At 38.1% G+C, this 12,385-nt stretch overlaps 1 protein-coding gene across 1 annotated transcript; it reads right to left on the minus strand.

The window, feature by feature from the left end:
- Nucleotides 1-9,411: 9,411 nt before the first annotated feature.
- On the minus strand, nucleotides 9,412-10,504 carry LOC100989142 (olfactory receptor 52L1). The gene has a single exon (XM_003819058.4). The coding sequence runs from the start codon at nucleotides 10,448-10,450 to the stop codon at nucleotides 9,461-9,463; it is 990 nt and encodes a 329-aa protein (XP_003819106.1). The 5' UTR covers nucleotides 10,451-10,504; the 3' UTR covers nucleotides 9,412-9,460.
- Nucleotides 10,505-12,385: the final 1,881 nt, after the last annotated feature.

Here is a 12,385-nt window from a genome sequence, read left to right on the forward strand (position 1 = left end):
GTTCAGTCATCATTTTGATTACTTGTGATTGTTTTTCCTTCATAGTTCTTACTCGGGCTTTATTAATTTTATCAATCTTTTCAAAAAATCCAGTGCCGAGATTGGTTAATTTTTCTCTATTGTTTCTGTTTTCTATTTTATTGACTCTTCGCTTGTCTTTTTTTTCACCTTATATGTTAGGCTCATGGGGTATACATATGCAGGCTTCTTACATGGATAAATTGCATGTTGTAGGGGTTTGGTGTACAGATTATTTAGTCATCCAGGTAATGAGCATAGGACCCCGTAGATAGTTTTTTGACCCTCACCCTTCTGCCACCCACCACCAAGTAGGCCCCAGCGTCTATTGTTCTCTTCTTTGTGTTCATCTGTATTCAATATTCATTCCTGCTTGTAAGACAGAATATGTGGTATTTGGTTTTCTGTTCCTGCATTCACTCACTAAGGACAATGGTTTCCTACTGCATCCATGTTGCTGCAAAGGACATGATTTCACATTTATGGCAGTGTAGTATTCCATGGTGTATATGTAACACATTTTCTTTATCCAACCCACCGTTGATGGGCATCTGGGTTGATTCCATATCATTGCTATTGTGAATAGTGCTCCAACGAACATTCAAATGCATGTGTCTTCATCATAGAACTATATATATTCCTTTGGATATATATCCATAATGGGATTTCTGAGTCAAATTGTAGTTCTGTACTATGTTCTTTGAGAAATCTCCAAACTGCTTTCCAAAGTGGCTGAACTAATTTACATTCCCACCAGCAATGTATAAGTGTTCCTATTGCTCTGGTATCTTGCCACTATCTGCTACTTTTTGGCTTTTTATAGTAGCCATTTGACTGCTATAAAATGGTATCTCATTGTGGTTTTGATTTTCACTTCTTTAATGGTTAGTGATGTTGAGTATTTTTTCATATGCTTGTTGACCACAGGCATGTCTTCTTTTGAGAAGTGTCTGTTCATGCCATTTGCTCATTTTTTGAAAAGGTTGTTTGGCTTTGTCTTGTTGATTCATTTAAGTTTCTTATGGATTCTTGATATTAGACCTTAGTCAGATGCATAGTTTGCAAATATTTTCTCCTATTATGTAGGTTATCTGTTTACTGTATTGATAATTTATTTTGCTGTGCAAAGTTATTTTGTTTAACAAAGTCCCACTTGTCTATTTTTGATTTGTTGCAATTACTTTTGGAGTCTTCATCATAAAATATTTGCCAGGGCCTATATCCAGAATGATATTTCCTAGATTTTCTTATAGGATTTTATAGCTTAAGTTTTATACTCAAGTCTTTAATTCATCTTGAGCTGATTTTTTGTGGTAATAGGAAGGTGTCCAGTTTCAATCTCCTGCATTTGGCAGCCAGATATCCCAGCACCATTTATCGAATAGGGAAAATTTCCCCCATTGCTTGTTATTGTTGACTTTGTTGAAGATAAACTGGTTGCAGGTATGCAGCATTATTTCTAGGTTTCATAATCTTTTCCATTGGTCTGTGTGTCTGTTTTTGTACCAGTACTATGTTTTTTGGTTACTGTAGCCCTGTAGTACAGTTTGAAGTTGGGTAATGTAATGTTTCCAGCTTTGTTCTTTGTGCTTAGGATCACTTTGGCTATTCAGGCTCTTTTTGGTTCCATATGAATTTTACAATAGTTTTTTTCTAATTCTGTGAAAAATGTCATTAGTAGCTTGATAGGAATAGTATTGAATCTCTAAATTGCTTTGGGCAGTATGGGGAATGTTTTAACAATATTGATTGTTTCTATCCGTGAGCATGGAATGTTTTCCCATTTGTTTATGTTGTCTCTAATTTCTTTCAGCAGTGTTTTGTAATTCTGGTTGTAGAGATATTTTATCTCCTGGTTATCTGTATTTCTGGGTTTTTTATTTTTTTATTTTTTGTGGCTATTGTAATGGGATTGCATTCTTGACTTGGTTCTCAGCTTGGATAGTATTGGTGTGTATAGGAATAGTACTGATTTTTGTAATTGATTTTGTGTCCTGAAATTTGCTGAAGTTTTTTTTAATCAGATTTAAGGGCCTTTAGGCAGAGAGTATGGGGTTTTCTAGATATAGAATGGTATCTTCTGTGAAGAGAGATAGTTTGACTTCCTCTCTTCCTATTTAGATGCCTTTTCTTTCTTTTTCTTGCCTGATTGCTCTGTCCACAACTTCCAGTAGTATGCTGAATAGGAGTGGTAAGAGTGGGCATTCTTTTCTTGTTCCATTTGTCAAGGGGAGTGCTTCCAGCTTTTGCTCATTCAGTATGATGTTGGCTGTGGGTTTGTCATAGATGGCTTTTATTATTGTGAAGGATGTTCCTTTGATGCCTAGTTTGTTGCAGGTTTTTAACATGAAGGGATGTTGAATGTTATCAAAAGACTTTTCTGTCTATTGAGATGATTACATGGTTTTGTTTTTAGTTCTGTTTGTGAGATGAACCCCATTTATTGATTTGCATATGTTGAACCAACTTTGCATCACAGAAATAAACCCTATCTGATCATGGTAGATTAGCTTTTTGATGTGCTGCTGGATTTAGTTTTCTAGTATTTTTTTTTTAGGATTTTTGCATCTATGTTCATTAGGGATATTGGCCTGAAATTTTCTTTTTTCATTGTGTCTCTGCCAGACTTTGGTATCAAAATGATGCTGGCCTCATAGAATAAGTTGGGAAGTCACTCCTTCTCAATTATTTGGAATAGTTTCAGTGGGATTGGCACCAGTGCTTCTTTACACATCTTGAAGAATTCATCTGTGAGTCCATATGATCTAGGGCTTTTTCTGGTTGTTAGCTTTTTTTATGACTGAGTCAAATTTGGAACTCAATACTGGTCTGTGCAGGGTTTGAATTTCTTCCTCATTTAATCTTGGAAGGTCGTATGTTCCAGGAATTGATCCATTTTTTCTAGGTTTTATCATTTGTGTCTGTAGAGATGTTCATAATAGTCTCTGAAAACTTTCCGTATTTTTGTGGAGTCAGTAGTAATGTCCTCTTTGTCATTTCTGATTGTGTTTATTTGGATATTCTCTTTTTTATTATTAGCCTAGCTGATAATTTTTCTTTCAAAGAAAAACGTTTTGGTTTCATTGATCTTTTGCATAGTTTTTTGCATCTCAAATTCATTCAGTTCACCTCTGGTTTTGGTTATTTGTTTTCTTCTGCTAGCTTTGGGGTTGTTTTCTTCTTGTTTTTCTAGTTCCTCTAGGTGGGAATTTAGGTTGTTAAACTTTTGATGTGAGCATTTAGCACTATATGCCTTCCTCTTGACATTGCTTTAGCTGTGTCCCAGAGATTCTCATATGTTGTATCTCTGTTCTCATTAGTTTCAAACAATGTATTGATTTCTGCCTTAATTGCATTATTTACCCCAAATCATTCAGGAACAGATTGTTTAATTTCCATGTAATTGTATGGTTTTGAGAGATCTTCTTGGTATTGATTTCTATTTTTGTTGTGCTGTTATCTGAGAATGTAGCTGGTATAATTTCAATTTTGTTTAATTTATTGAGAATTGGTTTATAGCTGAGCATGTTATTGATTTTAGATTATGTACCCTGTGCAGAGTAGCAGAATGTATACTCTGTGGTTGTTGGGTGGAGTGTTCTGTAGATGTCTCTTAGGTCCATTTATTCATGTGTTGAGTTTAGATCCTGAAGATCTTTGCTAGTTTTCTGCCTCAGTCATCTGTATGATACTATCAATGGGGTATTGAAGTCTCCCATTATTATTCTGTGGTTATCAAAGTCTCTTTGTAGGACTCTAAGAACTTCTTTTATGAATGCTCAGTGTTGGGTGCATATATATTTAGGATAGTTGAGTCTTCTTGATGAATTGAACTCTTTATCATTATGTAATGCCCATCTTTGTCCTCACTGATCACTGTTGGTTTAAAGTCAGTTCTGTGTGAAATAAAAATAGCAATGCTTGCTCTTTTTTGTTTTCCATTTGCTTGATAGATTTTTCTCCATTCCTTTGCTTTGAGCCTATGAATGTCATTGTATGTGAGACAAGGCTCTTGAAGAAGCATATAGTTGGGTCTTGCTTCTTTATCCAACTTACCAAATTGAACATTTTAAGTGGGGTTTTTACCCCATTTATTCTCAATGTTAATATTAATATAAGCAGATTTGATCCTGTCATGTTTTTAGTTGGCTGTTATGTAGACTTGATTGTGTACTTGCTTTGTAGTGTCAATAGTCTATGTACTTAAGTATGTTTTAGTGGTGGTCAGCAACAGTCTTTCATTTCCATGCTTAGCACTTCTAAGGCAGGTCTACTGGTAACAAATTTCCTTATCATTTGCTTGTGTAAAAAGGATTTTATTTCTTCTTTGCTTATGAAGCTTAGTTTGGCTAGATATGAAGTTCTTGACTGGAATTTCTTTTCTTTAAGGATAGTGATAATAGGTCCCTCATCTCTTTTAGTTTGTGAGGTTTTTGCTGAAAGAACCACTGTTAATATGATGGGCTTCCTTTTGTAGGTGGCCTGCCCCTTCTTTCTAGCTGTCTTTAATACATTTTATTTCATGACAACCTTGGAGAATCTGGTGAATATGTGTCTTGAGGATGGTCATCTTGTAGAGTATCTCACTGGGGTTCTCTGCATTTCCTGAATTTGAATGTCAGACTCTCTACTGAGGTTGGGAAAATTTCATGGAGAATATCTTCAAATGTGTTTTCCAAGTTGCTTGCTCCCTCTCCCTCTCTTCCAGGGATGTCAATCAGTCATAGGTTTGGTCTCTTAACATAATTGCATATTTAATAAAAGTTGCATTTATTCTTTTTTATTCTTTTTTCTTATTTTTGTTTGAATGAATTGATTCAAACAGTAATCTTCAAGCTCTGAGATTATTTCCTTAGTTTGTCTATTCTGCTGTTAGTATTTCTAATTGTACTACAAAATTCCTGTAGTGAATTTTTCAGCTCTATCAAATCAGTTTGGTTATTTCTTAAAATGGCTATTTGTCTTTCAGCTCTTCTATCATTTTACTGGATTCCTTAGATTCCTTGGATTAGATTTCAACTTCCTCCTGAATCTCTGTGATCTTTGTTGCCATCCAGATTCTGAATTCTATGTCTGAGATTTCAGCCATCTCAGCCTGGTTAAGAACCATTGCTGGGAACTAGGTGGTCTTTTGGAGGTAAGAAGATACCCTGTCTTTTTGAGTTGACAGAGTTCTTATGCTGGTTTTTCCTCATGTGTATTGGCTGGTGTTCCTTTAATGTTTGAATTTGTCCTTAGGATGAGGCTTTTTGCTTTTATATTTGGCACCCCTAAGGGTTTCACTGTGGTGTAAATTGGATTCAGTCAACTAGCTTCATTTATGGATATATTCAGGGAGCCATGGTTCAACTCAGCACTCCTGGGTTGTGTGCTCTAACCCTGAGAAGCTGGGACAAGGCCCATGGCTTTGTTCTCTGGCCCCTCTAAGCTAAGCACCTACTGCACTGGAGGAGCCAAGGTGTTCTCCGTCCCATGGCAACAACAGTCCAGTGGAGGGTGCTGCCAAAAGTGCTTCATCAGGGAAGTGGCAGGAGAGTCCTCACTTACACGTGTGTTAAGGCAGTGTCAGGGCAGCACATGTGCTGGCAGTGGCAGAGTGATGGCATGGTGGCAGTGGCAGTGCAATGACAGTGGTAGTTTAATGGCATGGCGGGGTCCACGCATACATGTGCATTGGCAGTGGAAGGGTGGTGACATTGAGGTTTGTGTATGTGTATATGCATTGGTGATGGTGGGGTGTCAATGTCTGCATGACTCTAGCAAAGCAGTGGGGGCAGGGTGCAGGTGAGTGCATGTCAGCAGGGGTCAGGGGGCTTCTGCCAAAGCTCTCTGACAATTAGGTGGAGTCTGCTAGTGAAGGAGCTATGGCAGTTGCCACTGGGAAGCTCCCTGGTTTGGCAACTGAGGCTGTGATGAAGCACATGGAGCCATGCTGGGACCCAGAAAGAGGCTGGCAGACAGGGCAGCACTCAGATCAGACTTGCCTGGTCGCACAGGCAAGATATCCCTGTTCTCTACAGGTCCAACAGTCAACAAGGTCAAAGCCACCTAGAGGAGCATGGCAAGCCTTGGGGGATGGGTGTCTCTGTGCTTCACTGCAGCCAGTCCCATGCCAAACCCTCTGGGCTCCACATAGACTGGAGTCCCGTTCCTTCCATGTCTCCAAACACTTCTCCCTGATAGCTCAAATGTTTATGGGGGTTGTGGGGTCCCCTGCAGCTAGGATTCCAGAGGTACATGGAGAGTGGGCCACACAATGCCTATTTAATTCACTCCTTCCCCAGGAGCCACTCAAGGCCAGAAATGAGACCTAGTGCTCAGCAACCCCATGCAGGATTTCCAGCTTCCTCCTCTTTCAGCCCAGCGTCTGTGTCCTCCCTCAGTCTGCTCTCAATTCCTCCCTTCCAAAGATCTGCCCAAAGTGTTGTCAGTATTCTTGATGGTTTTGTCTCTTGGTGGGAGAAGCTCTTTCTGGCTGTGTCTAGTCAGCCATATTGGCTCTTCTCTATTCTGCTCTCATCACTATGAATACCTTACTCTTGTTTACCTTAGACTTAATTTATTGTTCCTTTTCTAAATTCTTAAGTTGTTAACTTAGATAATTGATTTTACAACTTTACTCTTTTCTAATATAGGCATTTAAAGTATAAATTTTTCTCTGTTTTCTCTTTGGCTGCATCTCACAACTTTTGCTATATGTAGTTTTCAATCAGTTTGAAATATTTTCTGACATCCTCTGTGACTTCTTAGTTGATCCATGGGTTATTGAGATGTATTTAGTTTAGTTTCCAATTATTTAACTCTTTTCATGCTACCTTATTGTTATTGTTTTCCAATTTAATTCTGTATTGGTAAGAGACTATGACCCTGCACACATACTAAAAAAAAAAAAAAATCTCCTGCCCCTGCTCCCCATGCCTTTCTAAACCCCCATGTGACATTAGCAATAAGCCCAAAGTTCCCTCACCCAAAGGATGAGAAGGCTCCCTCATACTGCCTATTAGAACAAAACTCATTCTCTACACTTTATACTTCCACAGAGGAAGGCTTTTCTTCCTCTCCCCACAAGGGGGACATATGGGAGTGAATACTTCTCTCTTCTCTCTGGTTTCTCCTCTCCTTTGCTTGCTTTTCCATATGGGAAGAAGGGTCACTAATACAATTGGGCAGAGATTATTGGGAGCAATGGATGCAATGGATGGGGTTATTGTGTTTCAAAAGTACAAAACATGTTCTGATCTGTTTCACTGCCTGCCTCATGTATATGTAAGGATGGTAGTAAACACTCTCTTTTTTTGTATTTAAATACCATAGCCCTAACCTGCATAAGAGCCTGTGACCTGCTTTTTAAAGAGAAACCTGGAAAACAGCCACTCACTGTTTTGCATTTTATATTCCGCTAAGGTTCCATTTATGAGATTTTGCGATGTCTTTCAGATGGCTGGATAATTGTGCTTGGAGTTGAATTTTCAAATTAAATTGCCTCATGTCCAGGTGGAATAAGGTAGTAGGAAGAGGTGCAAAGATTTAGAATTAAGAGTCTCTCCTCTGTCCTCTGGTTCCACTTGTATTTTCTAATTATGACTTACCAGAGAACCCTGCATTAAAGACATTTTTAAACAAACAAAAACTGCAAACCTTTACAAGAGGGAATTCTAAAAGATATACTTCAGGCAAAAGAATACATATCCCACTTGGAAGATCTGAGATGAAAAACGTATACTTTTTAGGCTGTAGGTTGGCCTGTTACAACAAAGATTACCAAAAATATGGTGGTTTAACCCAGATACAGATTTATTTCTGTTTCAGGTTCAAGTCATGGTTGGTGGCCCAGACAGTGTCAGGAATACAGCTCTTCTGTATTGTTACTCTTCCATCTTCAGTTCACATTTCTGTCTTGTGATCCAAGAAAGCTGCCTGAGATCCTATTATCATATCCACTTTGCAAGCACCAGCAAGTGGTCTAAATGGAAAGATAAGCAAATGACTTCCCATTATAGCCTACCAAAATGAAGCTTAGACTCTCTAGGGTTAAGAGAGTTTGTTACAATAGATGTAATACATCATACCCTGATTTTCTCTAGGACAATTTACCAGAGTTTAAGCCCTAGACTGGGAATCAAGCTGATTAGAATGTGTAATTCCTCCTGCAATAAAAACAGCTCATACCAGTCCTCCCTAATTCATTTACTTGCAACGGCCAAGTTAAAGGCCTGATACTAAGCCTCTCAGACAGAGTACTAGTTATTATGAGTAAAATTTACTAAGAAAAGAAAAACTAGAAAAACCAACTATTAACTCTACCCCTCCTACCAATATGAAATCCCAAAATAAATCTTATCTCCTGAGCATCTTACATCAAAGTAGCAATGACTTGACTTCTTCCATGACTAAACAAAATGTGTTACCTTCTAGGAACAAAAATAATTAGGCCAGATCTCAGGGCAACATCAACAAACAGGTTGCAATATATCAATTGTAGCAGTCATCTTTTAAGTTTTCACCCAGTTCCTATTAACAGAAATAGAAGATCTAATTGACACCACTCCACATGCCCTATTTCCAAAAGAGAAACCCATTTTTAAGTGTCCATAACTGCTACTATACTTATTGCTTGATTTATTATAGCTATGTTTACCAACACCGGGATCTAGCACATTTTGTAGTTATTGGATGCTAATAATTATATGGTTACTTTTGGGTTTTTTAATGAATATTTATAAAACAAACATATACGCAGTACTTGGTCTTATTCCTTCTTTATCCAAAGCATGAATATAAATAAGTTGAAAATACAAAGAGATATCTTTTAAAATAAATTTCCTAGACACATATAGATTTCTTCCTTGAAAATAGAAATTATATTTTATTATTCCTAGAGCCTATTACCATAACTTCTCTACTTATGTTTGTTTTAAATAAATAAGTAATACCCATATTGCAATAAATGCTGTTTTCTTACACTGAGACCTTCTCAGCTGCTTTGAAGAGACCCTATTGGTAAACAGGAGCCAATGATCTGGGGATCCCAGCACTAACTTAGAGGTTTTGAAGAAACTCTAAACCTAAAACCAACCAAAGGGTGGGACTTTACAATTCCAGACAGTGTTGCATGGCCTACCATTGGGCAAAGGCGAGAAAGATGACACATTCAGAGCTATCATCTATTTCTCCTATCCCCAAGTCCTACTGACACAAGGAGTAGAGAAATGTTGAAATCAAGAGCAAAAGAAAAAATGGCAAAAATATTCACAAATCCAGATATCCAGGTACATCCCAATAAGCCAAGTATCTGTGGGTGTTCTTTAGCATGGCACTAGTAAGACTAGAAGGAATACTCACTGCAAAATGGTCTGTATTCATGTAATCTACACCAGTCACAGGCTCCTGGCTGTGGTCTGCAGAAGAAGCCTCCGAAGGAAACAATGAGATTATGTTCAGATCAATCCTTTTGTGTAAACACTCTGAGCACTCGCTGGCGGATCTGCTGAGTCTTCACTCCATAGACAAGAGGATTGAGCGCAGGTGGCATGAGGAGATACAGTGTGGCCAGAAGAACGTGGACATGATGGGGTACATGATGACTAAAGCGGTGAGTGAGGAAGGAGAAAATTCCAGGGACATAGAAGACCAGGATGACACAAATATGAGAGCCACATGTGCTAAACGCCTTAAGTCGGGCCTCACTCCCTGGTACCTTCAGCACTGCCTGGAGGATGTGGGCATAGGAAACACCAATGGCCAGAACATCCAGCCCAACCACAAGCAAGGCCACAGTCAGCCCATAAGCTCGATTGACTGTGGTTTCTGAGCAGGCAAGTTTCACAACAGCCATATGTTCACAATAGGCATGGCCTATGATGGTGGCTTGGCAGAAGATAAGTTTTCCCAACAAAATGGGGAAGGGGATAAGGAGTAGTAATCCCCTCACCAGCACCACCATTCCGATGCGCCCTATGACCCCTGGATGCAGGATCGTGGAATGGTGCAAGGGGTGACAAATGGCTACATAGCGATCCAGAGCCATGGCCACAAGTACCCCTGACTCCATGGAGGAGAATGCATGGATGAAGAACATCTGGATCAGGCAGACGATGTACCCAATCTCGTGGGCATGAACCAGGAGCACTGCAAGGGCTTTGGGTGCAGTGGAGGAGGCCAGAACCAGGTCGATGGCAGCTAGCATGGACAGGAAGAGGTACATAGGTTGGTGCAAGGATGGGTCCATCCAGATGATGAAGAGAATGGTAACATTGCCCACTAGAGCAAGGAGGTAAAGGATGCCCAGGGGCAGTGCGATCCAGTGCTGGCTTTCCTCTAAACCTGGAATCCCTACCAGGAAAAAAGAAGGCTGGGGTAGCCTCCAGCTGGAATTGCTAAGGAGCATTATCAATGGCTTGGAGAGGAAAGAGAAAAAAGAAACAAAAGTCATGATTTCTGCATTCCTGCTACATTATCACATTGTCCAAATGGGGCAACCATCATCATGAGAAGAATAAAGTGACTTCAACTGCAAACGAAGGGAATAAAGTTAGCTACAGGGAAGAAAATCTCCTTTGGTGGAGATAATTCTTTTACAAGTGAGACATCCACATATCTGAATTAATACAAGCTTAGTTTCGTTTAGAGATAAGAGTAAACATAAGCTGCTTTTGGAGAGATGCTTAAACTCTACTATTCAGTTGCTTATATTTTGGAACTGTCAACTTCAAAGAGTTATTTTTATTAGCCTCTCGGTATGACTGACCACTGTAAATCAATCTGTTGTTTTTGAAATTAGTCTTCCTCAGTTTCCATGACATGGCACTCCAGAGTTGTTCCCCCTGTAGCCTTGGTCCCACCATTTTCTCTATCTCATTATGTCACTGATTCCAGGGATCCATCCCCTCCTGTATTCCCTATTCTGTGCATTATCTCTTAATTGACTTCATTTATTCCCATGGTTTTAACTGTTTATATACTTTTATTTCTTCCAAATTTATGTCTGTTTACCCAAATATCCTTCTGAAATATAAATCCATTTTTCCATTTGCTTTATGAATATCTATACACCACATCCTCAACATATTCAACATTGGATTAATTCACCTATTTTTCCCAAATTTGTTCTACTTACGTTTTGGCAATAATTTTTAATTACATCCCTAGCTACCTACACAACCCAATCTAAAAACTTGGAACCTGTCTTTACTCATAATCCTCATCCCCTTTTATTCATTCACCAATTCATGTTGACTTTATGTTAACCCCTCTTATATCCACTCCTTCTTCTTAACTCCCAATATCACTACCTTAGTTTACACCCAACTTCTCTCACCTGGACTATTTCATAACATCTTTCTGCCTTTGCCATAAACACCTTCCCAATTCACTCTCAACCCTGAAGTCATGGGTTTTTTTTCTAAAATGCAGATCTCATCATATCACTCCTAAGATTAAAATCCTTTGGTGAATTTATTGCATGGAATAAAATCATACTTTGAGACTGGCATAAAAGATTATCAAAAGTTATCTTTTTTGCATTACTTTTGTCTTACAGTTGATATATTTCTACATATGTTTTACTAACCATCCCTGCATTCTTGGAGTTACATGTACACACCAAGCTTACCTATGCCTTTTGTGTAGTCTGTCTCCAAATTCCTTTATCTGAATTGGTCCTTCAAAATTCAAAGTCCACTGTCACCCCTCAAAAGGACTCATTGCCTATGTCAGATGAATATTGATTATGTTCAGAGCACTTTATAATCTTCCTTTATTCATCCATAACTTTCTGACTTATCTCTAGAAATTCTATCAGTGTCTTAATGGTTTGTTTTTTTAAAGAAACATATCTTATTATACTTTATAATTATAACATAGCATGGTGAACATTTCACAATGTAGTGAGATAAATAAAAGCAATGGAGGAAGACAGACTTAGTTTAAATTTTGTCCATTTCATATTCTAGGAATAAAACCTTGGCAGGATACTAAAACTCTCTCAGTCTTGATTTCCTTATTTTATAACTAACATCAATCTTACAGGTTTATTGTAAATATTAATTAAGTAATATATGTAAAGTCTTGATATCTAGATTAGTCTACAAATTATAGTTATAATTATTTTAATATTAGCAATAGAAGATGACTGAGAATTAGACCACAGGCTTCTTCCTTTTCTTCTTTGTCTCCATGACTCTGCTTCTCTTTTTCAAACTTTTGATATGTTTACCTCTCATCATGATATTATAACAAACAATTCAGTGTCTTTGACAACCGCATGTTAACATGAAGTATCAACTTTGTCCATGGGATTCACCCTTGAAATTTACTAAAAGAAAAAACTTGAAACTGGATATGTGTATGTAGGTATGTTTGTCTTAAA

Source organism: Pan paniscus, chromosome 9 (genome assembly GCF_029289425.2).
Source record: "Pan paniscus chromosome 9, NHGRI_mPanPan1-v2.0_pri, whole genome shotgun sequence".
Lineage (NCBI taxonomy): Eukaryota > Metazoa > Chordata > Mammalia > Primates > Hominidae > Pan > Pan paniscus.

Bases quoted from the DNA above. Each gene is read 5' to 3' on its own strand.
- LOC100989142 (XM_003819058.4), bottom strand. From the start codon at position 10,450: ATGACTTTTGTTTCTTTTTTCTCTTTCCTCTCCAAGCCATTGATAATG.